Source organism: Falco cherrug, chromosome 3, assembly GCF_023634085.1.
Source record: "Falco cherrug isolate bFalChe1 chromosome 3, bFalChe1.pri, whole genome shotgun sequence".
Taxonomy (NCBI): domain Eukaryota; kingdom Metazoa; phylum Chordata; class Aves; order Falconiformes; family Falconidae; genus Falco; species Falco cherrug.
Window position 1 is genome coordinate 5653483 of NC_073699.1, and position 27410 is coordinate 5680892.

Sequence of the window (27410 nt, forward strand, 5' to 3'; positions counted from 1 at the left end):
GGATGTCATTACAAAGAATGCTGAGAGCAAGACAAAGGGGGAGAATTTTGCCACTGTACAAAATCCTGGTGGGCTCACATCCTAAATGCTGTTTGCAGATTTCATCTCTGTACTGCAAGGAGAACATACTAGAGCCAGAGACAGTCCAAAGAAGGGTAACTAAATTGATGAAGGGGCAAAGCAGCTGCCATGTGAGCACAGACCCTTCAATTTGAAAGGACGAGCAGGGGAAGATGACTGCAGAAATTTACAAAAATTAGAAAAATATCACATAAAGTGAATGCAGAACTGCTGCTCACTAAATTCCCTGGTATGAGAACTAGAAACACTTGATAAAACTAGTAGGAGATCAGATTAAAAGAGAAACAGCACTTCTCTACCCATGCAGTAGTGAACTATAATCTGTGGCTACAGGAGACTGAAGAGGCAAGCAGCACCAGCAGCTTCAAAACAGAAAAGGCAAAATTCATGGGCAAGTCCACAAAGGGCTACTTCAAAAGCAATAGTTATGTACAGAAACTACAGATGCTGAGCAAGCACAAACACCGCAATAGTTGCTCTCCCCAAGCAACAATTCCTGATGTCCTGTGCCTACAGAGCTAGGTGGATAATCAGCCCTAGTAGGACACTGCTTGAATTCTCATGTCTTTGTCTGTCCATGGGAGAATGGGACAGGATGGAACTGAATTAACTACAGCATTAAGATCTGCAAATATCCTCAAAATTGCAAAACTCAAAGCATCAAAGAAATTGTATATATGTGGAACAGCGTTCTAAGATCACAAACACAGATTAAAAAAAAGAAAAACCACACAACAAACCCCCCCCATCTCGGGGTTTATCCCCAGCCAGTAATTAAATGCCACACAGCCACTCACTCACTCCCCCCTCACCCAGTGAGGAGAATCACAAAGGAATGTAAAACTCAAGGTTTAAGATAAGAACAGTTTAACAATTGAGATAAAATAAAACCAAAAGAACAATAACAACAACAATAGCAGTCATAAAGAAAAGAAGGGAGAAGGGCAGAGGAATGCAATCCAAAGGGAAGGGAGAAAAGAAACAAGCATGCACAATACTACGGCTCACCACCCACAGACCAGTGCCCAGCCAGTCCCTGAGCAATGACCCCCAGCCCTGGCCAATGCCCCCACCCCCAGTTTATATACAGAGTGTGAAGTCCCATGCTATGGAACACCCCTTTTGCTAGTTTGGGTCAGCTGTCCTGGCTGAGTCCCCTCCCAACTCCCTGTACTCCTCCAGCCCTCCCACCAGCAAGGCCTAAGAAACCAGAAAGTCCCCAAGCAGCCTGTTCCCACCCCAAATCCAACACAGCGCACCACTAGCCACCAAGAAAAAATTAACTCTATCCCAGCAGAAACCAGGACAGCACAGAAGGATAAAAAGATGATACAGATGATGCCTGGAGGTTGAGCAAGATGGCTCGCAACACTACAATTGAACTGGAACACTTGGAAAACTGGAGGAAAGTTTAAAGGTAAGGACAAAAAGAAACAAAATAGAAAGAAAAATGTAACAGACTACAGCTGAAAGGTAAAGTCTGGGTGGAACACAACCCAACCAATTGCTGCTTCTCAAACTGAGCTGCTGATACAAAATACAAACACACCAGCAGTTTCCAACTAGCACAGAAGGGTAAGACCAGGGTACCCCACATCTCTGAGTTCAACATGCACAAAGGTACACTAAATGCAAGTATGATCAGACACCTGGTGACAGAAATCTGATGTGCTTCGAGGTATCAAAGTTCCTCAGACTTCTATGGTAATCTGCATGTCTGATTCTTGATGCCTCCCCTGCTGAAGTATACATTCCTAGCAGAACACACAGGGCCTCCAAAAAACTATTGGTTCCAAACACACAGGCATTGGCAGTCATACATCTTAACTTCTCCAACTGCAAGAAATTCTAGTAAAAATTAAAGTTACGTATTTAGCACTGCAAAGTATCCAGCACCTTTTTGTAAATGAGGAACTGTGGGGTGTGCACAACAGAAATACAGGATTCAAAGTACTAATACTTCATCAGCTTTTAGGCAGTGTACCTATTATTAATTTTGAGATTGGGGAAAACCAGCCTCTTTCAAATTGAGGAGACAATCCAGAACATTCTTAACTCAGACCTGGTAGACAGAAATGAACTTGCAGGACTTGTTACATTCTTTACAAAGCAAATGTATCTAGCAGAGTTTCCTCTGGGCAATTAGCAAGTATACCTAAAAGGACAAAAGAAAATGCTCTACAATCATGAATGATTTGGTATTTATCCTATGAGCTGAAAAAAAGTGTTAGTAAGAATCATACAAAATCATGATCTCTGTCAGCCAGTGTGGGCAGAGGGGAAGAGACTTGAGCTGAGAAACCTGGACAGTAAAACCACAGCAGCTAAACTGGGGCTGGATTACCAGCACTCTGTGTCCTACCTTCACAAGGACATTTGGGCTAACTGGAGAAAAGCCTACCTGCATTCACAACTCTCTATGCAACATAACCCAGCTCCAATTTGAAACATTTTACAGTTTTGTTTGGCAAAAGAGGTACATGGATCTATTCCAGGATATTCACCGTTCTTAAAATGGGTTACCTGGACCTCAAAGTAGATTCATTTGTGGTCTGGCACAGCTGAACAACTGAAACCATACGCAGATGTATTCAAAGATCGTAGAAAGAATACAGCTAGACAGGTGAATTTATTTCTCTCTGTTTAAATTCCAGAGGTATTCTTTAAGAAAGACCAGCGAGGTTTTGTTTCACCATCCAGGTTCATTCAGTGTATGCAGCTGATGCTCACTACTATAGCCTAACCATCTGCGAGGCTGGTAAAAATGCCTGGCACACTCCTCTCAGTGCCTCAACTTTGAAAACAGTGGTGTTACATTTGCCCCTGAGTGGATCAAATAGTTGGGTTATCATAGCATTATAGAATTGTTTAGGTTGGAAAAGACCTTCAAGATCATCAACACCAACTGTTAATCAGCACTGCCAAGGTTACCACTAAACCATGTCCCTAAGCACAACATCTACAAGTCTTTTAAGTACCTCCAGCAACGGTCGCTCAACCGCTTCCCTGGGCAACCTGTTCCAACGCTCAACAACCCTTTTGTTGAAGAAATTGTTCATACTATCCAATCTAAACCTCCCTGATGCAACTTGAGGCTATTTCCTCTTATCCTGTCACTAGAGTGTACCCCCTAACTGAGATATAACAAGCTTCTGACAAGAGCTGACTAGAAAAAAAGGACGGAAAGGCAACCCCCTTTGCAAATGTTATCATTCTAAAAAAAGTATCAGACCATCTGACCTGGTGAGGGATAGTACAAGGTGACACAGAGCTGACCTTGACAGTATATGTGTGATGTCCAACCTACAGATACCACCGCCTGGTAGACAGCGGTGCAATGCGACATTAAAAGACATGACAGACATGTTTATTGTGGCAGCATGACAAGTCCCTTTTACTGATTTGCCTAAGGATCTGTTCCATAATGCATGGCTGCTAAAGGACTCAAAAACCCCGTGATGTCCTTTACGAACTGCACAGGGTGAGCTGCAATTTCTGCTCATTTATCTGAAGGCCAGAGTGAAAAAGCTAAAGAGCTGCACCTGAAAGAAACAGAAAAGAGGAAGCAAGGGAAGGCAAGTTTGCAAGCCTGATCTCCAGAGGCTCTCATCAACCAGATACCACTGAAAACACTGCCAGAGAAGTGGGCTTCCTCAAGAAAAGTGACTGGCTATAGCTAACACAACAAAGGAGGGAGGTCAGGTCACTGCACTGCAACAGGTAATCCCACCCAGTCATTTCAGTTTAAAAAATGAGAATGTTTGCCATTTACCGCATTCACCTTTGTGCTAAAAGTTGTGGCCCCAGAAAGAGAAGGTAAGGAAATGGAAGTCAGACACGCAGGCATGCAGGAGCTGCAAAAGATTTACGAGCAACTGCCAAAACTACAAGAACCAAAGCAAATCAGGTGAAACAAAAGAATGATTGAAAGCTCTTCATATTTGGCTGAAATGGACAACTTCTCCTGGGCTCTCAACAGTTGACAGGCAAGCTGTGGTCATGGCAGACGAAGATGCCCAACAGCTTTGAAGGAGACCTTGAGAAGTTTAAATCACAGGCCCCTTTCATCTGGGGAGTAGTAAAGAATATCCAAAAGATAACTTCTTAACGTACTACAGATAGTTCATAAGCATCTGCATATGCTCTCAACTTGCTATATAACATCAAGTTAAGAGTTTGTGTTGGTATTACAGATGTTTTGATGCCATATCCACATTATTTCCATGCATGTAGTATTTACTGATCAAAACGAGCTACTGACATCATAAATCTTTAGTTCCCTGTTGACCGCCAGAATCCCACGTCAAATGTCACACTGTACCATGAGTCCATCCTTATGCATTTGTGTAACTTTATGGTAATAATTAAAATGGAATAGAGTCCATTAAAAAAGGCAAAGGTCCATCCTTTGCAAGACCTACACACAATCACATCTGAAATAACATAATTACATGCTTAATGTGGACAATCAGTTCTTTTGCCATGGACTGTGTTTTTCAGTGTTTTACATCACATACACTTTTTACGTGGTGTAACAAGTCATACTTATTGTCCTCCAATAACATGGTTCATCTTGAGCATAGATTTCCAAATACAGGGGCATTTCACCTCTGTGATACAATGCAAGAAACTGAAGATTATGTTATCCAGGGTCCTGTCAAGCTGAATCCAAAGTTTTGCTTTAATATTTAAGATAATTTCCAGCAGTCCCTGCCCCCGTAGATTTCTCCAATTCTATGATTCTGATGGCATGGTTCTCACACTCTCAGAACAAATATCATTTGATGGTTCTCAAAACTCACTCTCATTTCTGGTTTTCCAAAATGGCAATTTAAGTCTTGCATTTTTTGAGTATGCATATCTGTAATTTACTCAAAAGAAATTTTCCCTTTTCTGATAAAGACAATTATTATCATGCTTAATAACATGTAAGATCTAAATACAAGAGAGGCTTCATTGTAAACATTTTCTATACAGAAAGAAAACGAAGGATGAAGTAAAATTAAAGTTTTACTGAACTCATAGCTGAGTGTATCAACTCTTCTTTTTCCCCATTGTTTTTAACAAAAGTTTTAACTGAGAGATAATGGCTTTCAAGCTGACAAGACTATCTTTCAAAATTCTGAATCAATTAACTGCATAATGTTATGTACTCTAGAGTCTGATTAGCATCTGATTCAAAGTCCCATATATTCCACCCTTTAATACATTCCATACATTAACTCCACCATTTAATGTGTATGTTGTATTTGGTCTCTCCATTCCATACGTGCAGGACCTAGCACAGTAGAAGCACGCTGGAATTACTGAAATAAGAACAGTAAGTCATCATATGTTTCTGCTTCTAAAATTATTTTGGTAACAAGTCTCAGACAGAAAATCTATTCTTAGATGATTGGCAACTCCTCTTAGGTTGTAGAGAAGAGGATACTCAAAACAAAAAAATCACAAGCATAAATACTGAAATGTACAAAAATCACGAGGTATCACACTGTTTTATATTCTGGCACTGACAGAATAAAATAAGGTATTTCTATCATAAGTAAGGATTATCTTCCTTGTCATCTGCAGTTCTGTTAATATTCTGTTAATATCATTTTTGTAACGATGCCTCAGAGGACAAAACAAAAACTGTAAAACACATCACAAAACAAAAGCAATCTTCACCTATCAGACTACTTTATTACTAACAAGTACAGAGTATTTTAGGAGAACTAAGTGGAAGAAAGAGATGTACTGTATCTCCTCCATACCTTCAATTATTCTTTTAACTCCCCATAGCTTATTTATTGCCTTGATTTTTAAAGTCTTTTATCCTGTTTTTTTCTGATTGCTCACTGAATGACATAGAAGTAGGCTTATTTACTTCCACCCCCTCAAGTAGGACAACATCACCGCTAATGGTAATTTAACTAATCAGTATATTTAGACATAAGGAGAAAATAATTTAGACTCAAGATTCTTGCTTTTTACTAGTCATTGCCTCAGGATTTTTTTTCCCCAAGTAACATTAAAATGAAATCTAGATTTCCAAAAAGCAGGTGACCCTTTGACACACAGATGGTTCTACAATTTCTTTCATTTTCTTTCTACATTTTCTTACATCCTCTTTCATTTCTATATTCCTACAATAAAATCCAACTGAATGATTCCAGTTCCGTAACAGGGATTATGGTATTTAAACTGACCTAAAAGTAGTATAACAGTAGTCCCCTTTTATAGGAGAAAAAGTGATCAATATAATTCCTAAACATAAATCAGCATACACACCCTTAGTGTTGACTGTTTTTGCTGTGACCTCTAGTTTCTCCAGTGGTTCTGTTCCAATATTTTCTAACTTAATGATAAGCTGTTGGGTCTCTCCATTGTACAGCTGGACAGACACATTCGTAGAAATTTCATCCCCTGTAGAAGGCTGAAGCGTATGAGCAGACCTACAAAATGTGACACAAAGTATTATGACAAAAATATTAAATTCTGTCCAAGTTACCATACTCTAACTATTCTTTGAAGACTCAGAAACTACTGCTCTGCAATCTTGACGATACTAGATACCATTTCCCATTCTTAATTTCACCAGAGTAATTTTTATAACCATTGAGGACAAACATTAATAATTTATGCACATGACAAGTCAGATTTCAAACGATATAAAATATGTATTCCTAAATTTGAAAGCTTGTTTAAAATTGCTGCAAAAACTGTAAGAAAGGGAAAAGAGAAAAAGTGCAAGACCAGGTCGTTAGAATGAGCAAACTTGACAACAGTGCTATCTGAGCTACCAGTGTTTGTACACTGGGGTTGAGTAACAACAAGTATCAAAAGCTGAACACAAAAATAAAAACTAAAAATGAGGAGAATAAGAAGTTGAGCACTACATAAGAAATGAGGGTGACAGTCCTCCGCAAGATCCTGAAGTCCGTAAGGTGCTCCGACCAGCACATAAAGATTACAAAAGTGAAAATGAAGTCAACCAGTGGAAGAAACCTCAGAAAAGGTTAAAACTTTGTACAAGCGAGGATACATTATCTTATGTTATTAGGCATTCCCAAACTCCACCAACATAAGATAAATGCAGAATGAAGACAAACACCTTTAATGACAGGTAAGTAGCACCGTTTTACACAATTGATCCAGAAACTGGTTTCTTAAGGGATCATACACAGTATCTGAAATATGAGGTAAGATATACTTAGCAGAGCAATATATATTGTAAAAATAACTTCGAGATGAAACAAAAATTATTCTTTGAGAAAATGCATGGGTATCTAAAGCTTCAGAAACATGAGAAATTATTTAAATAAGTATCAAGCATTTCATTTTAAAGTAACAAATGTGTCAAAGCAGCCAATTACTGAAATGGCAGATATGCACAGTGCTATGGCAACACATTATGGATAAAGGAGAATTGAACAGTAACCTTGACCTTTGCTAGGAAGTAGTAATACAGGAGTTGAGAGAATGCAATTTTAGTGGACAGCAGAGGGCATAAACCTCATAGGAGTGGATCCTGGAATAAAATCACTCTGTGGAAGGTGAAATTGCAAATATAAATGAACTCTTTAGAACATGAACAAGGGAAGGAGGATTGCAGAACAAGACAGATGGGCAGAGGTTCAATTTCTGACTGTATTTTTCATGCTAATGCAGAGTGGTCAGAAGGCATCAAGGATACAAGGGCAAAAGCTATGAGATTAATGACCAATAAATCTGTTGATAAACCCAGGTTCAGTAACTTCTTTTGGCAGGTATTTCTGTTATCCTTCCTTTTGATCCTACCCTTCTTTAGCACAAGATAAGCAGCCTCCACAAACAAAAGCAGATTTTAGTCTTTCAGAATGCATCTATGACAACAAGTACTTACACACACGTTTTTTGATATTTAAAATTTACTGTCATGTACAGTTATCATTGCAGCACTCTGAAGCTTGGGCATTTGGAGCGACAGCAAAGAAAGAATTTCTTTTCTCCCCTTACATTTATCAAGATACAAAAGTATCAAGGTATTGCATACTAAAAAACCAAATAAATGGCATTTTCAATTACTGTATAAATGTACATCTGAAACATGAGCCCAAGCTAATTCAGGTTACACGTCCTTTTCTGAAATACAGCTTCTTAAATTAAAAACCATCTCAATTCTTGTTTAAGAACTGCATAGCCACCAGCCTTGTTTTGAACTGGAAAGGCCTTAGGACTAAGGCTTGCCATGGGGATATTGGTGGATGAAAAATTAGATATGACCCAGCAATGTGCGCTTGCAGCCCAGAAAGCCCATTGTACCCTGGACTGCTGCAGCAAAAGCAGCATGGCCAGCAGGTTGAGGGAGGGGATTCTCCCCTTCTACTCCGCTCTGGTGTGACCCCACTAGGAGTACTGCCTTCAGCTCTGGTGTCCCAGCGTAAGAAGGACATGGACCTACTGGAGCAGGTCCAGAGGAGGGCCACAAAAATGACCAGAGGGCTGGAACAGCTCTGCTGTGAAGAAGGGTGGAAAAAGCTGAGGTTGTTCAGGCGGGAGAAGAGAAGGCTCCAGGGGGACCTTATTGTGGTCTTTTGGTTCTTACAAGGGGGCTTATAAGAAAGATGGAGAAAGATTTTTGACCAAGGCCTGTAGTCACAGGACAAGGGGCAATGGTTTTAAAATAAGAGGGCCAATTTAGATTGGATGCAAGAAATTTTTTTTTACGATGAGGGTGGTGAGGCACTGGCACAGGTTGCCCAGGGCAGCTGTGGATGCCCCATGCCAGGCAGTGCTCAAGGCCAGGTTGGACGGGGCTTTGAGCAACCTGATCCAGTGGAACCCTATAGCAGCAGGGGTTGGACTAGACTGTCCAACTGTCCAAGACAAACCATTCTGATTCCATGCCTGCTCTGAACTTGTCCTGACCTGCCTGCAAATTTGGTTTGACTTACTGTAGCTGTAGCTGCAGTTTTTCTTCTGGCTTGGTGGCTATGCTATTTATTGCTTTATTTCTGTTACCTCTGTATGGCACAACCATAACTTTACATAGGTAGTAGTAACAAGAAAGTGTACTAGGTAGAATGAAATATTTATGGCTAACACAGTGAAAGAAACACAGGACTGGTATGACAGCAGAGGCATTGCAGAGGGGAGACACTGAATGCAAAGGCCTACTGGCATGGGATGATAAGAGGTGGGGCACAGGCTTAGCACTGCACGCCCCACAGCTATAAACAATTCACTAACCGCCAAAGAAATGCAGACCTGGAACTGGACAAGAAGAGCTTTCAGGGGTAACAAAGAAAACAAGAATCCAATATACAAAAAAAGCATCCCATATATTAAATTTGGATGTAACATGGAGCTTGAGTTAATAAAGTACAAGGCATTAAAATGTGTTAGCAAACAAAAACTATCTCAAGTGTTTTCCAGAATAGGAAAAACAATTATCAACATCACATTCCTCCCAGTGAAGGTCTCCAGATGCTGTACCACCATATTGAAAAGGCCAATCTTAGAATCCAGAGGAGCAGTGGGAGGGTGAACGTAACACCAGGATAACAGGTAGAAAATGGGAATTGTGTGGATAATAATTTTAAGTGTATTTATTAGTGATTCTTCTTCTGAATATTTTTCTCTTTTTCTTCCTTCTGTAATAACTGCATCTGCACTAATGATTCCTGTATTTTAGGCTGTTAACATACAAGCGTCAAATTCTTAGCTTTATACATTCCTCTTTGCCCACAAAAAAATTTTGAGTGTATGAGTATTGCAAATTATTTCAGTATATTGGAAAGCAAGCAACCTAATACCTGGCACACTAGCATGCAGTTTCAAAAATTTCTGGTTCCTGTGGAAGTGATATTTGTCTAAGGTCATCCATATTAGAAGTCTTTCATTATTTATAAATCTGTCATTTTCTTCCCTCCATTTTCTTTCTTTATAGGCTTTTTCCATCAAGACTGTTTTACTCAATAATGTACTATTTTATATACTATATATATGATACATATAAATTTAAGCATAATTATAAATACTTATAATATAATGATGATAATATATACCGACAAAGTCATTCTCAACCCACAGCAAGCTTCATTGCAGCTCCTGCTAAAATGAGCTTATTAAGTTGACCCTCTATAACACAGATCAATAAAAAAAAAATTTACAGTTCTAGCAAGACGTTATGGTATGCCTAGAAAGGCCTGGAATTATTCTTGCCAATATGACTATCACCTCAAAATTACTATTAGATAATTAACTACTGAAGAAATTATTAACAGCTATAGATCATTAACCTTTCAAACAAACCATTTCCTATGTACCAGCAGTCTCACCTACAAAAAAAGCAAGGCAAGAAATACAGTATCAAGATTATCTCAAAATACTTCAAAAATAAATACATTTGGTAAAAAGTTAAGAAACATCAGCTCCACTACAGCAGAAAGTTCCAAAGACAATCAGCTATAAAAACTACTGTGCTGTGTTAGGAAAGGACTCTCAAGAATAGATCATCAAATGTTGGTAAGATGGGTATCAACAAAAATGTAAACGCAAAGCAAATCAGCAAGACAAAAGGGCAGAAATCGGTTTCAGATTTTATCCTGCAGTCTGCAAATCAAGAAAGTTCTTTCTTTCATTTCTTTACCATGTCTTCTAGAAGCACATCATCCTCCAGAGTACCCAAAGGATAAATGCTGTTGACAAGATCACAGGAGGCAATTTGCTGATATCATAGAGGCTGGGAGAAGGTGTAAATGATGGTAAATAGAGACACCTCTGGCATACTGTAAGGTAGCCAGAGGCACATCTGTATTCCCAGGATATCACAGGCCTCGAGACTGAGCAAACTAAAGCATCCGAAGAAACTAATTCAACACCAACAAAAAAGGCAATATACACCAATATACAAAGAAGAACTCATTAATGTTTCACAGCATCAGCTGAACATATATCCACAAAAAATACATGATATGTTCATTTAAGAATATTTGCAATTCCCTCGGTATTTCAAATTCATCTTGTTCTTTAATATATGCATAACTTTGGCTAGCCAATATTAATTGTGGTTACAGCCAAACCACACACACTCCACAGCTAGCAGAATTTTTATAGGGAAGTTACCAACATGTAATTCAATTGCAGCATTTTGTTATTCTGCTGTCTTAACCAGGATACTACTTTACATCTTTCTAATATGATGCCATCAACACAGTCCATTCCACATTAGAAAAGTAGAGTTCAGCATGGAGAAGTCAGAACCAAACTGATTCCTTTGCTTTGCTAAGTAAACCATACTGAAGAACAACATAAATTAAAAAATTACATGTATATACACACATATATATCTTCGCATCATATGATACTGATGACCATCCCACCAGGGATCACAAATGGAGCTGAAACTGTCCAATCAATAGAACAGAAAGAGGTATGACGTATATAATATGGTAACAAGTAACAAAAGGTTGTTTCCTGATCCGTAGCTAAAAGACATTAAAAAAAAAAAAAACCAACACACACACCCCTACTTTTACAGCTATTCAGCTATTTGCAAGACAGTAGATCGATAGTGAGACTCTGAAATACAGTGACCAACATGCAGCTTAGTGGGTAAATGCTCTTGAACCTTTAAAGGTTCTAAAGATTGAACTGAATCACTGTCTTACCAGCTCTCTCTAAACTCATGGAATTAGTCAGCCATATGCTTCATAAAAAACAAAGCCACACAAAACCCCCACACTACTACTGCGTCTTTTTTGGTGAGTGTATAAGGAAGTAATTTCAGTTGATTCTTCCTGTATGTCTTAAACATATTCTGTATGTATTCTCTTAAACATTTCTGTAGGATGGTATCAAGTTTGGGCCCCTCCTGAACAATGGAAATATTTATATATTGGAGCAAATCCAGGAGAAGGTTACCAAAATTATTAGGAGGCTAGAGCACATGACATACAAGGACAGGTTCAGAGAGCTGTGTTTGTTCAGTTTGAAAAAAAAGAAGAGGAGGTGATTTTTACTTTTGAGAGTGTGTTCAGATATTGGAACTGATTTCCCACAGAGGTGATGGAAACACTGCCCATGGAGATAATTAAAACTTAACTAGATCATGCTCTGGGCAACCTGATCTAACATTTAAGTCATATCACTTCTGAAGGCAGGCCCTGCTTTGAGCAAGATCCTTGAGCAGATGACCTCCAGAGGCACCCCTTCCAACCTACACTGTTCCACGGATTACCTCTTTACTTCAAAATTTTAGAACATTTACCCTTTAAAGGATTCATTATTTTAAAAGTATGACTTTAATAATGAATAACCATTACATTCCCTCAATTAATTAAATCTCAAAATATTACCTATGAAATCCCGAGGTTTCAAGCAGTAAAACAAAAAAACTTAGCTTTATGTTCCAAAGTAGATAGCACAGGTATAGTCTATGTCTTAGTTTACTAAAGCACTGAATATATACTCAGACAAAGCAGTTTTTATTCAGTGTGTGACTAACGTTTAGATACAACCAAATAAAATGAGCATTTAATTCAGTTTCTCACCTTGGAAGGGAGGTACTGATCTGCAGCCTTGGCAAAGCTGGAATCACTTCGACAGTACAGCCATTGGTCTTCACTCCTGGCAGATTGTCCAGAAGGCAGTCACTGAAGACTCCAAAAACTGAAGTATGGTAACCTGATTTTTAGAAGAAGACACCACTATATTGTGAATTTTTCTGTTTCTTGAAAAGTTGAAAAGTACTAAGCTTACTAGCGAGATCTCACCAGTCTTTCTGCTACCCAAACCACCCACCACCTTCTCTACAGCAGAATCTTCTCAGCACACAAAAGTATGTAAAAGGTTTTCAAACGCCCTAAACAACATTTATAACTACACGACAGCATACAAACAACACATGTATGCCCTTGTATCTGTGACATATAAAATAAATTTTAAAAAGGCCATGATTTCTATCATGCATTATGGTAAGAATCCTTTACAAGATCAACATCACAAGTCATAGCGTAGACCAGCATTTTATATCACATCACCTAATCCACTGGTCCGCATAAAACTCGTTACCCTTCAACATATGTTAACAGTTCCCTAATTCCTCCAAAAAGCATTTATAGGAAAGAGTCTCAACTGTATCCAGAAGCAAAGGATAAAAAAAACCCCAAAGGAAATTAATTAGGAAAAAATAAGTACACATGCATACACACAGACACCTGCCATAAAAGACCATAGCTTATCCTCTGAAAGTTCAATTTAGTAGGGAAGCACCTCTACAACAATTCCTTACCAGGCAATATATATAAACTATATCTGAGGGAAAATTTGATACATTGACACACAAACGGTCACCAGGTACAAAAATCAACTCCTCTACTTGCAATAATTTTTTTTTGCACGTGGAACTAAAAGCAGACAACTACAGCATAAATGCTCTGAATGTTTTGATGCTATTCTGTATTTACTGAAATAGTTTCTGAGAGGGGGAAAAAAAAATCAAATTAAGAATTATTTTATAAGCAGACAGAAAAGCACTTAAGAAAAACTCAGAACAGTTTCTTCCAGTTCAAAGCCATCTTCTTTTGGTGTTTAGCTTTATTAAAATGGTTCTTTTCCTGTAACTCTGTATTCCAGGAACATGTACCTAAAATTGTGTTGGTAAGATGATTCAGCCCTACTATGTGCTAAAGCTATCATCTTCACATATCCCTCCTTTTCCAGGAGACTGATCTGCTCATTTTCTACAAAAGCTCTTTACTTCTCTTTACTTACTACAGACACAACGTTATTTAGGCTTCTTAATGAAATGATATCTCAACTGCAACAGACTACACACATTGGCTAAATCCTTTCTACAGAAGAAATCTGCAAAAAATTTCTGTAATCTTACATGAACATGATTAATTAAGAAAAACTAACTGCAAGATTATCTTCTGCATTCTCATGAAAAAATTCAAGTAATCCTCCTCAGAAGCTTTCCAAATGAAAGCATTAATAAAGAGGAGTTTGAGTTCATTATCCTTTTGCTCTCATACACAAGATACTGTAAATATGTGTTCATTACTGCTGTTGCAACCAAGTGCTTTATCAGGCTATGTTTTTAATGCAGTCTAGTAAAGAAAACATTTATGGGTTTGGGTTTTTCTTTTCCTTACCCAGAGGAATTCAGAGTGGCAAATACTTACGTGACATACAAACTTACATAATCCACAGAGATGTAAAACACATGGTTGTTTCACTAGGAAGAGAATGACTAAGGATACTGCTTACCATTGACAGTGATCTGACCAGTAGTTTGAGGAACACCGACAAGAGTTACTGGATAGAGACCAGATTCTGCAGGTAAAGAAAGAGCTGCAGGAAGAGACTCAAATTCTACTCCTGTTGTCAAGAGACCCTGAAAAAGTCAGAGAATCACAGATAAATCCACTTATGATATACACTAACATTTTTATGATATATACTTAAAATTCTAATGTCTTGCATTGTATCACCCAAGCTTTTATGATTCATTCCAATTTGCTCGTAGCAGTTATTTTGGTTTTTAAGTTCCAGTGACTGAAGCATGCCTCTAGAAATATGGCAAGATCTGTATTCAATGTGTTTCAGAGTCTCAGGCGGGAACAATGTATGAAAAATAAAAATTTATACCCAAGCACAGTAAAAATGAGTGATATATCTGCATGTTGGTGTTTTGTACCTAATTTAATTGTACCTGTGACCTTACTTATATATTTGCTTATATTTTGGACAGTGGCAATCAAACATCAATAGTGGCTCTTCTTAGCTTTAATTAAAGTTCCTGGGTAGAAAATATTTATCCATGGGGAGGAAAAAAAAAAGTATTTACAGATAATAAAGCAAGACTAGCTTTACCATCCAACCTTAATGTTTCAATGAGTTGGAATAAGGCATTCATTTTGCTACACTGATCCTCTATCAAGCCTACATGCCCGCAGTTGCACTGTATGATTTACTCCTTTAGTGTCAGGGAAATCTTTTAGCATCCTCTATTTAAAACATGGGACAAAAGAAATTAAGCAGAAAGAAAAAAATTATGTAACAAACTTTTTAAACACAGCATTACTGTACTTAGCAGACTGGGGGTTATTTTAACCTTGGTTAATAAATTTAAAATGCTTGAACACAGAACATACTGTTACAAGTAAGAAATGTAATGTTGTAAAGCACGTAAGTCTAAGTTACCAGCTGCTTTTCTATACACATTTTTTTTTATTTTTTTTTATTTTTTTTTTATTTTTTAATAAAGACACCATCTAAATATCTCCATCAATTAATGCAGAAAGTACAGCTGGATTGATCCTTAACTCCATGAGAAAGCTTCACAGGAACTCAAAACTCTATGAAAAAGGTACATGCTATGAACTATAAAACCCTACAAAAAAAGTAAAGATAGATGAAAAAATTCATTTTTCGAGCCACCAAAAACCACTAAGAGACTGAGGACTGAACAAGGAGTTTAAGCAGCAGCAATGCTAGCTGCACAGTGCCACACCACCAGCACTGCTTCCCTCTGAAAACATCTCTATCTGCCTAGTTTTTAATTCAATTGGGTTTTGAATGGTGCACCTCTAATGTTCGTGTCAGCTGTAAAAGGCAGACTAGCCATCTGATGTTTCTAATTCCAATTAGAAATTAGGAAAATTGATACTTGTATAACAAGTACTTAAAAAAACACAAATGGCACCACCAGAATTACTCAGCCAGTGACCGCAACCTGACCTGTCATATATATTAAGTCTTTAATGGCCTGATTTGCATTTGGAGTAACCACCAGCAAAAGTCTTCTTCAAGCAATTCCTAGATATTACCCAAAATCAACCTACCAGCAGTCAAAACCCAACCAAATTAAAAGCTGTTACCAGAATTTATTCCTTCCCAGGAAAGCAGTGTGCCTTCTGGAAAATTAAGAACTATCTTTATGTACATTCTACATAACTAAATACATGCTTTGTGACTAAGATTTTTAACAGCAAAGTTCTAAACACACCAGAAAGCAAACTGAACACCTTTGTGAGGTTCTCTTGATTCCTCTCCTACCAAAGATCTGATGTCATCAAGACTATAATACACCCAAAAGCTGTAAAATCCTTCATTCTAGAAATTTCTTCTTTGTAGACTCAGTACTGTTGATACAACACCCAATTCCTTATCATTGAACAAAATCAGATTTCATCAATTTAATTATAAAAAAATGCTGGGTCAAACCCTCATTTCTACTGAATTGTAGTTTTCTCCCAGTTTCACGTAAGAGACTTCAGCTGTCAGAAACAATCCACAAAAACGTAAGTAAAAACCTACTTCTGTCTTCCTATATATTCACCATGCAGCCTATCAGAGCACTAACCCTTTTTGATTCCCACTTCACAAATGCAAGCTCGATCACTACATTTCAAAAAGGTATGTTTATGTAGCTGGGAGTTTAAACAGGCCGTATTTGCACTCTTGGTGAAATACTCCTCACAATATTTCAGGATAAGGCTATCAAAGTAATTACTTCAACAACTAGCCAATAAAAACTGATTTTAGATATGATGAAACATAGTTCATTGCATATGACTGACCATGAATCCTTTCAGTGGGATTCATTCCACAGGAATGGGGTGAGCATTCACACTTTAGTACTGACTTAACCTGAGTCTTCATAATAACCATTCTGCTTTCGCTGAAGCAAATCTTAGAACATGAACAAAAGGTGATGCCACACACACTCCAAAACTCACTTTTAAAACAGGTATAGACGGGTATGTAAGATTATTTCAGTCCCAAAAGCACTGAAGTATCACTTGGCCAAATGTTCAAATATATCTGGATTATTCAGTATTTAACTAAATTCAAGGACTTAAAAGTCCTAAAAAATCAATGATAAAAAAGCCCCTCCAACATCTTGTTTAGTACCACCTATAGCAAATGTAAACAAACAGAACTGACAGGGACTCCTAAGTATTATCCGACCCATCTCCCTACTCTGAAGCAGAACCAACTCCACGTGAACCATTCCCAGCATGTTTATCTAGGAAGTTTTGGAATTTCCCTCAGTGGTATTCTCTAAGGGATTAGGTAACTCAATTGTGGTGGTGTGCTCCCGCCCCCATGCTGACCTTTGTTCCTGTGACAACGCTCCAAGTGATAACCCCCTGTGGCGGTCAAAATGGCTGCATCTGGTCATGCTGGCTGTGTCTGGCTCGAAGTGGATAATGACACGATAGGCAAAGTTTAATTTGAGCAATATACCCCCTAACACTGCTGGCCAAGGTCCAACTTAAGCCCAGTTTGAAAGAAACCAACTTCTGTAGTCAGTATGCAAATATGACTATCAATCAATCATCTTACTCCATCAATAGTGGACAGCTCAGGGCCTGGTGAGCTCTCCTGCACGGCAGCAGGCTGCACACCAGGATCTCCCCTTGAGCAGGGGCACCTCTCAAAGTTACTCCTCGAGGGTAAGAGATTCCTTGCTGCAACAGGTCATTGGTAAGTGATTAACAGCATGCTAAACTTTGAAATCTTAGCTAAGCGGTATAAAGGATAGATTGTGCACATACAGTCCTTTAGACATAAACCATTGACCAAGTCTGAGACTAAGTCTGGATCCAGCTACAGCTAAACTCTCCCCTGAGAAGGAGTTGAGAAGGCAAGTGGGTCCTTTCTGAACTCATGACTCAACGGGAGGGTCTCCCTGACAGTTTTGTCTGACCCTGTCCTCTGTGCAGTAATTACTCAAGTGCACCTTGCCACCAGATCTTATTAAACCACTGTCACATTTCCTATCAAACTTTGTTAAATCGCTATTTCGTAACAATAAACATATTGGTACTTCCCTCTTTTGAGTGAGGTGTGTCACTCCATCCGAGACATTAACGCAGCGGTTAAACTGGAAAGCCTTTCCAGTTCAAGCTTTCTCATAATACTACACTGAACTTGTCTTGTAGCAATTCATACACACCATTTTTTCCATTCCTAGCTAAGTCCCCAAACCAGCCAGTATACCAAGTGCCTATAAATATATACAAAATGCTAAGAAATTACAATGCCATTGCAAAACTACAGTCAGGTCACTTCTCTGAAATATGGGAAGTTCTTTGTTAAAACATGGTCCCAATTAGCCCAGTTTTCCTTAGGGCAAGGGGTAGAGGGAAGCAATGAGTAAATACAGCCTTCTCTCATGTTCTTACTTCTCCACTTCATATTTTTACTCAAGCTGCGTGTCAGGACATACATTTATACATCCCTTTCACTTCCTGCAGTATAACCAATTTCGTGCTCTTACTTCATATGAATCAGTATCCCAACCCAGCAATTAGGCATCCTCCATGATCAAGTTGGATTGAGGGGATGTGTGGGAAGACACTGCCCTGAAAGCCTTTCAGGGTTCTGTAAAGGAAAAAATAACCTCAAGGCAGACCATAAAGCAGCACAGTCTCAAGAATCACATCTGAAGTGGCCATACATGCACATATACAAGCTGCCATACTACCCCAAAGCTGCCAGCCAAAAACCTCACTGCCCAGCCGCAGTTTTGATCTATGACACCTATGAGCTCCCTCATTGCAGGGAATTGAGGCTTGGAATGGATCAGGGCCAAGTAATCCTGGAGAAACTAAAAGATCACAATAGGGAAACGAACTCAGAAAAATTAAATACATCAATGGTAATATGGTAATATTTTTAAAGGCTAATGGTCAAGGTTCAGGAAAAACAATGATTACAACCCAGCTGTCAGAGAAGAGCACCTTCCTCACCAAAGGTTTTAAATTGAGTATGTTCAGAGCAGAAAAAATCCAGAGAAAAATCAAGATAAATACAGGCAGTAACAGACAAATAGGTACATGAATGTATCTGGAGTACAATCACCCCAAATATGCACATCCTTATGGACAAGATGGAAGAGTTACTATTATGAGAAATTGCAAGTATTAAAATGATTTAATAACCGCGGGGGGGGGGAGTTGGTATATACCGTGTACATTCTTCCCTAACCCCTGAAATTATATTAATATGACACCCTTGGATCATGCCGATCACAAAAACAGCATTGTTGGTCACAAGTAACTGCTAAAGCAAAGTCCTGAGCACAACGTATTTTTCTTGTAATGCATTAAGAATGCATTCTCAGCCTACTCTCTAACAACAAAACCCATGAAAACAAAAAGATTTTTCTAGAGAACAAATACAATGCAAATGCCAAAACACCTGCACATACCATGACTGGACTAGAAATTGAAGAGCCTCAATTGTGTTACCACACAAAGGAGAATACAGCATTTGTTTCTCTCATTATGAGAGTTTTACTTTTCAGTAAAACTTCAAGTTTTTAGAAGTAAAGATATAAAGAAAGCATAAAAAGTCATCAAAATCGAAAAAAACCCAATATAAACCTCAACTAGGCTTTGGAGTTCCAGCTATGAACTGAAATCGAGATACTTACCCTTAAAACATAACCCACACAAGTTTTAAAAGACAATGACATATCTAGAATGTCTGAAAGACATTTTCAATATCAGCTTTGTTGAATAGCAGAATTCAGCAATATTTGCCCAACATTGCCCTCTGGTGCCTAACAAGTTTTTAGTTTAATAGTGAAAATCAAGGCTGAAGTACTGTCCTATCCTTTACCCAAACAAAACAAAATAAACAAATAAAAAAAATTATTTCTATTATGTTAGATTTCTTCTCTCTAGAGCCTTATACATTATTTCAAGTAACAATATTTAGTAATCTTTAGTAGTCGCTGCTCTTTCTGGCCTCACAGGAAAAGTTTACCAGTACACAACTTTTCCTCCAGGGAATGTATGAATCACACGAAAAAAACCCCACAATTTTACATTTCCTTGTATTCTTATAAAACAATTTAAATTGTCTTAGAGTGAATACATGCATGCTATTATCACACATCACTTCAAACCTCGATTTAGTTTTAGAGAAACAACTCATATGTAAATGGTAGCGTTCAGGGATGCTGTTAAAACCACGTATGTAACTGCTTTTTTTAGGCTTTACTTACAAATCCTGAAAGGCAATCATTCTTTTTCTAAAGTAACGCTGCCCTCAAAGTTAGTTTTCCTGCTACACATACTTTGTATATTGTTACCTAATACTTCACACAAAAATCACCAATATTTATTTAAAAGAAAATTTTCCCCCTACTATTTCTAACAAGGTTCTTTTAGGCAGACCTAGAAAACACCAAACACAACCGTTTTTATACTCCTCCACCTTCACCTTTTTTGTATACAGTCTTGCCAAATATAGCTTCAAATAAATGTAGTGTATCAGTAAGTAAATATTCTCTCAAGATGGCAGAAACAGTACGAAGATGTGAACGCACTAAAGAGCAGCTCATGGAAACAATTTAAATGATAATAAGCGAAGTTACGGGACTTTTTTATACATAAAAAATTATCAAAATTTTAGATGGTATTTTTACACATCAAAATAGAGCTCTGGGCTAATGGTATAGTTTTGCAGTTTATGAAAAAAAAAACCAGCCATTCTTATAGCATCATTAATCAAAATACTACACTTAAATCATCTGCAAATAACTACACACTCCTACAGAGAACTACAGAACCAAGGCTTTCTTCTTGAATAATGATTTAATACTATAAATTACATTATCCACGTGTTTTGGGGTTGTAATTTTTAGTTTAGCAGTATTAATTTATTAAACGCAGTTTACACTGCTCTGCATATATTGTAGCCTTCTTAGAGCCACAGCTATATTTTCTACAATAAGTGTAGAAAAAAAACACTTTCACTCAAATAACATTGCCTAAAAATTTCTCAGGGTTTTTGGGGGTTGGTTTTTGGTTGTGGTTTTGTTAGGGCTTCTTTTTTTTTTTTGGGGGGGGGGGGGGGTGCTTTTAATAAGGTAAACTTATTTTTCAAGTTTGAGAAACAGGAAAAAGTAGTTGAAATCTTAGAGGGCAACACAGTTTGCAGTGCATCTTCACATGCATTTTATTTTAATGGTAGAACTCATTAGACTGTACCATGATTTACTGCTTTAAACATTTGCCCCAATATACAAAATAAATCCATCAAAGATTTCCCAGGATTTTTTTGAAGGCCAGAAATCTGAAGGTCATTTTTACCTGGACAGAAAAAAAGGCTTAGTAAAACTGCAAAAGATGTAGAGGCTATCATTCACATACCTGAACAAGTCTATACAGAAATCAATATTCATGGGAGAAAAAGTGTGTACACTTACTTACAGCTGAACATCACATCTCCTGTTAACCTGGGCTCCACCACCAGGGTAACAAAACTATTCAGTCTAATGCATTGCAGTCAAAGCTAGTTAGGCTCATTTTTGTGTGTCTCTCACTCTGTTGATTTAAGGTACCTGCTAGATTTTATTAAACCATTTCCTCTGATCACCGCTATGATCTCCCCTAGTTTGCTTTATTGACTGAAACACACAGTTGTTGGACCTAACCACTTCCATATTCCATGAATAAACACTTGCATTTGTCATTTTACAAATGCTATTCCACCTTTCAATAGATCAGCCTTCTAATTATATGGACAAAACAAAAGCATACAATAGAACAAGACAAGAAAAGTAACACAGAAATGGGACACAAATGAAGATCAGATATCTACATAGCATCCCAAATCATGAATATGCATGACAAGGAATAAACAGCAAGAACAAAGACCGGCAAAGAACTTTGAGAATAATAAAGTAAAACAACAACAAAAAAAATCAACTTTTCAGACAGTACAGGGCTTACCATCTGAGCAACACTGACCGAAGTCTTGCATTCACAATCTCGGCGTCAAGTCTAAAAATTCAATTTCTTTTACTTAAGCACACCTTAATTAAACTACATGTACTTAGCATCAATACTTCCAACAATGAAAAAAGCTAGAGAAGCCTTTCAATGAAAGGGAATTGTTCTGCTCAACAGCTTGTGCTCAATACCAAGTTGTTTACCATCACAACTTTCAGCCATACCAAACAAGAAGACACATTAGAAAGTTTGGATCAATACTTCCAGCATTCATTTAACATGAAACAAGTAAGCTAGCAGACAACAAATCATAAATTGTAAGACGAGGGAAAGGGGAAAATTAGAAAAAAAGGAATAAGACTACAGATTTCAGGACAGTTAACGTGTTGCTGGATGGTGAACCATTAAAAGGATAAAGAACAAAGGAATTCAAGCAATGGAGAACTGAAAGAACAGCCAGTCACTGGAAACAGGCTTGATCAAGTAGTCATGCAGCAAAGGTAAGGTGCTGAGTCATACAGATGGAAAACAGTTGTGGGATAAACAAGCTGAAAAAACCACTAAATGACAGAAAAAGATATGCCTGCTATGAAAACTATTCTATGAGACTAAATAATATGAAAGAATGTGATACATGATGAAGAATCAAACAAGGGGGCATGGGGACTGCAGGCATGAGTACATGTTAATAACAAACCAAAACATTTTAAAATATTAAACACCGCTTTGAATTATTAAAATAAAAACAAAAGAGCTTCTTCTGGTGATAAAGTAATAACTATTCGCATATTCTAGAAAGCTCACAGATGTGACTGGAAAATTAGAACAATGTTGGCTGGAAATGCCAGAAGCCCTCTTGCCCAGCCCACTGCTCAAAACAGCACCCATTGAGGGTAGTTTAGGGGTTTCACTGTCCTATACACTCAAGTTTTGAAGATTTCTAAAGATGAAGAAACCACATTCCCTCTGGGCAGCCAGTTCCAGTGCATTAATTATCCTCATGATTGCAAAAAGGGAATGGTTTTTTTTATTATTATTTGGAAAGTCTTCCAGTGCTGCAATGTGTTCATTGACTCTCACCCTTATGCTGGGCACCTCTGGGAAGAGTCTGGCTCCATTTTCACTGCACCTTCCCATCTGGGGATTGAGGAAAGCAATAGGAATACCCCAGTATTCTTCTCTTCTACAAACTGAACAGATGCGGATCTTTGACCATGCCCTCATCTGCCATACGCTCCAGCCTGCCAATCATCTGGTAATGCTGCTGGACTAATACCAGTATGTCAGTATTTCTGTTACACAGGGAGCTCAAAACTGGCCCTAGTTCTAAAGACATTGTCTCCCAAAGGCCAAATCAAAGGGGAAAATTACTTTCCTTAACTTGGTGGCTACAGTCTTGATACCACAGACAAATCAAGCAAAATCAACTAATTCCTACCAATGAGATGACATTAGCACACAGCAGAATTCCTCAAAGCACTCTTTATGGAACACTGACTAAAGAATTACGTTAATCACTTCAATTATTTGTATCTAGTTTGCATGCCTGCTTCCTCTTATGCTTACCAATGAAACTGAAATTTAGTATTAATTCAAAGATAGAACTTTATCACACTAACAGTAAAAAGGAATATTCATGTTCCTACAATTAATTTGCTGAGGGAATCGATGGAGTGTACATCTATGCAAATAACTGTATTCTCAGTTCTTAAGTGCATGTAAGCACTCATAAGAAATTTCCCCATTAAGAAATTATCCAAACCCAGGTTTTTTAATATACAATTACATCACTGCTTACACAATACAAATTAGACCACAAATCAAAATGTTCTTGTATAAATTAATTCCTATATAAAGTCCTTTCTAACGCACAGCTTTACAATTACTTTTTCTATTCACTTCTAATAATTTGGAATACTGTGAGAGTTAAAGAGAAAATGCTGCTGAAGAAACCAGGTTATTTATTAGCTTCCAAGAACGAATTTTATAATGCTGTAAGCACAATCTTTGGGCATATTCATTTCCCATGGAAAAATGCTGTATTACCGTGGCATATCATCAGTAATTTAGGTCAGATTGTTTGACTAGCCACTGCAGTAGACCTATCAATATAAAAACAAACAAAAAACCTGAGCATATAAATATGCACTGATTCACTTAGCCCAAGAGAACAATGGGCTTTAAGAGACGGGATTAATTTTTTAAAGCAATATTGAAGGTAAAAATGTTTAACATAAATGACAACACTGGGTTAGGACTGAGTGGAGATTAAGTTGGTTTAACCCTTCAATGGGTCACAACAACAAAAAAACCCCTGTTAGTTGGCATAAAAAGAGGAAAAAAAAACAATTTACTTTCTTTCAGGATACACTGCAAGCAGTTGACTGAAGTAGTAGAGGGTTTGGGCTTGATGCTTCTAACCTAACATTCTTCTCTGGTATTCTCGTCTTTTTTTCCTCCCTCCTGATCATTTTACCATACATTGTTTTCAAATAACATATATCATTGGGAACAGCAGATGTGTGAGCGGAAGCTGCTATTAAAAAAACCAAAGCTTCTCAGAACGATCTTAATTCCTCAGATTTTTAAAAATGTTGTCAAACTGGGAATTTGAAAAGCTGGGATGAATGCAGGTTTTTTTAAATTACAGTAGCAATTATCTGGGGTTTGGGGATATAATTACTACTTGAAAACCAGTATATGTAAATTACGTAGCATGAGTTCTAGTCAATGCAGGAAGGTACATGTCTAACAGTAAAGCATTTAAACACTGAGTGGCAGAGATTTTCATTCCAATACCTCATCACCAACAAATGAGAAAACTGACAGTACTGCACTATTAAACTGAGGTTATATTGGGTTAAACCATTTTTTTTAACTTTTTGATTTATAGAAAACCTTATTTCAAAGTCCAAATGAGATTTTTTTCAGAAAAATAATAGAAGGGGAAGATTTATAAAGATACATACCATGTTTTCTACGCGGAGCTCAAAAGGCATAGGGTTGTACACCATCAACTGAACTTCACATACGTCTCCCTGGACCCACTGGAAGTCTACATGAAATAATTATAGAATTAATGCAGAAATTACCTAATCATAGCATTATATAAAAGTAGCATCAGCTCAGCTGTCAGATTGCTATATTATCTTTATGGTCTTGCAGCCCAAGTCCTATTCAAGTGCACTGTGGGACACAAGCTATAAATCCCAGGCAAAGCAATGGGTTAAAGGACCAGAAGCATTCATTACTACTGGCAAAATTAACCCAGGCATCAATTCAAAACAGTACTTAAAGACATCCTTAATGTTTAACACTTAAAGGCTTACATACTTGGAGTCAGGTACAGAGTACACCTCACTTTGGATATGTAAGTCTCAGATAAGAAGCAACCAGACAAGGCATGAGCATAACAGAAAGAAGGAAGTTAAAAATAACAGAAACAAGTCTTCATATAGACACAGCTGATGATAGGGAGTAAATAAAAAATCATTCTAAATTAAGAGGGAAACAACTGCTCACCGGCAAGATGCCACCTCAGTTTCCTCCTACTAGTTTTCTTTGGGAAACAGTAAGTAGTTTGGGAGATGCTGTGGGAAGGGGAGATGACACTAGGTCTTATAGATACAGATTTTTTTTTGAGGTTCACAGAATGGAGACTTAAGCAATAACACAAATTATTAGGTAACTTGTGAAAACACTCAGGGAAGACCATGAACAAAACCAGGTCAGGTAGTATGATGTCCTTCCAGTTTATATCTCGCTACAAGAAACAGGTTCAACTTTAAAGACATTTCACCCTGTCAAATTTAAAATTTTGGCGTTTGGGTTTTATTGTTTGGGGGTTTTAAATTTTAGAAAATTAGAAGTTTATGGAAGTGAGTTCAGCAGCAGCGACACACGTTCTGAGGTACTGTTCAATGCAGAAATATTTACATCAGCACTTCACAGACTTTTCAGCCCACAAGATTCAGTCTACCTTCTAAATGTCTCAGTTAACCACATGCACTCGACGTTCAGACTTAAAACTGAACATGTCAAGATTCTCCACACAAGCTGAGGACCTCCGGTCCAAATAAACAACAGGTCATTTAACTGTATTTCTCAAATAAAACAGAAGATAATCCATAACATACATGGATTAACTTTTACTAGTAAAGTCAATAATTTTAACATACATTACTAACACCTTTTTACTAGGCTATTAGAAAGCGTCCCGTAAAAAAAACAGTATTATTAAGACTCTAATTCACAGTTGAAGCCATCTGTACTCTAATTGTACTTTCACAATCATTTACTATCTGATTACATTTTGCAAGCAATATTAGAGAGCTCAAGGGAGATGTACTTAATGCAAATGTTTTAACTCTAATTAATGCTAGTCGAAATTAAAAACATACATTCAGAGACAGTAACAGGTTATATTACTATGAAACCTGAAAAGCAAAACTGTTGATTAAAATAAAACATTCAAAAGCGCAACTGCATGAAATGCTGTGTAAATTTCTTTTTATTTAATTGCTTATCAGTCCGTGGAGTCTTATACATTCTGCAGTCCCCAACACAATGAATTACTCCTCTGAAGAAGTATTGTACAGAGCTTCAAAGGTATCTAAGCACTGAAGCCCCGTTACGGTTAACTGTACCAACACAGGCACTCATAGTAGCCAAAGTAGGTGCTTCAATCCTTCTGAATAGATTTGCGTATTGTAAGAACTACCACAAGATTGGAATGTCTTTTGTGAAAATACTTTCAATGTAACCAGTAAAAAGTGGTTTTGAAAATGTCGGTGACCAGAAAAAACATTTCGGAAACCGGATTTCATCTAAGTGCTAAATCTAAACAAACGCAAACCATTGATTTGTCTGATGCTTTAATAGGTCTTCCCTTCCAAAAAGAAAGGATTCTAGGCTCATTTCTTAATTTTTACAGATATGTTCCCTTCCTCAGCCTAGAATACTCCCTGAACTACCCCTTACAATAGCACTGCAACCAGGAGAAGCCAATACCAGCAGCACAAGCAGCTGCTGCCATGTGCTGAGAGGAGTGTCAGGCTTGTGAGACCCCCACCAGGGGCCTGAGGGGGTTTCTGGGCACCCAACCTTGGGCCATGTGTGGGAAAGGCAGAGGCTCTCTTTCCACAAGGAACCACATGGAGAAGGCACATGGTAAGGGGTACAAGTTATACCAGGAGAGGTTTCACCACAAATATAAGAAGGAAATTTTTTACAATGAGAACAACCATTTGCAGGAACAACCTCCCCAGGGACATGTTGGAGTCCACATCATTGGAGCTTTTCAAGATGCGATTGGACAGGGTGTTAGATAATCTCATCTAGGCTCCCCTTCCTGTGAAATGTTGGACCAGAGGATCTTTCAAGGTCCCTTCCAACCTGTTCTGTTCTAGGATTCTATGATTTATTTGCAGGGGGTCGAGGAAAAAAAGTAGTTAAAAAACTCCTACATATAGTCTCCTTATTCCACAGGAAAACATTACTAGTCCCTGCCATCACCAAACCTCCGGTTTCCTTTCCAAAAGGTCTAGCTGCCCCATGTAAAAGATGCCAGGGCAATGCTACAGAGTTACTTCCTTGGGGTAAAAGCTT

At 37.8% G+C, this 27410-nt stretch overlaps 1 protein-coding gene across 7 annotated transcripts in view; it reads right to left on the reverse strand.

The window, feature by feature from the left end:
- TRAPPC9 (trafficking protein particle complex subunit 9) overlaps nt 1-27410 on the reverse strand; it is a 508568-nt gene that overhangs the window by 418274 nt on the left and 62884 nt on the right. For all 7 annotated transcript variants that reach the window (XM_055703587.1, XM_055703586.1, XM_055703588.1 and 4 more), the window contains 4 exons: nt 24773-24858; nt 14317-14443; nt 12597-12729; nt 6352-6515 (listed from right to left, as the gene is read on the reverse strand). In XM_055703587.1, coding sequence (XP_055559562.1) covers nt 6352-6515; nt 12597-12729; nt 14317-14443; nt 24773-24858 — 510 coding nt within the window. The remainder of the gene's footprint in view (nt 1-6351; nt 6516-12596; nt 12730-14316; nt 14444-24772; nt 24859-27410) is intronic.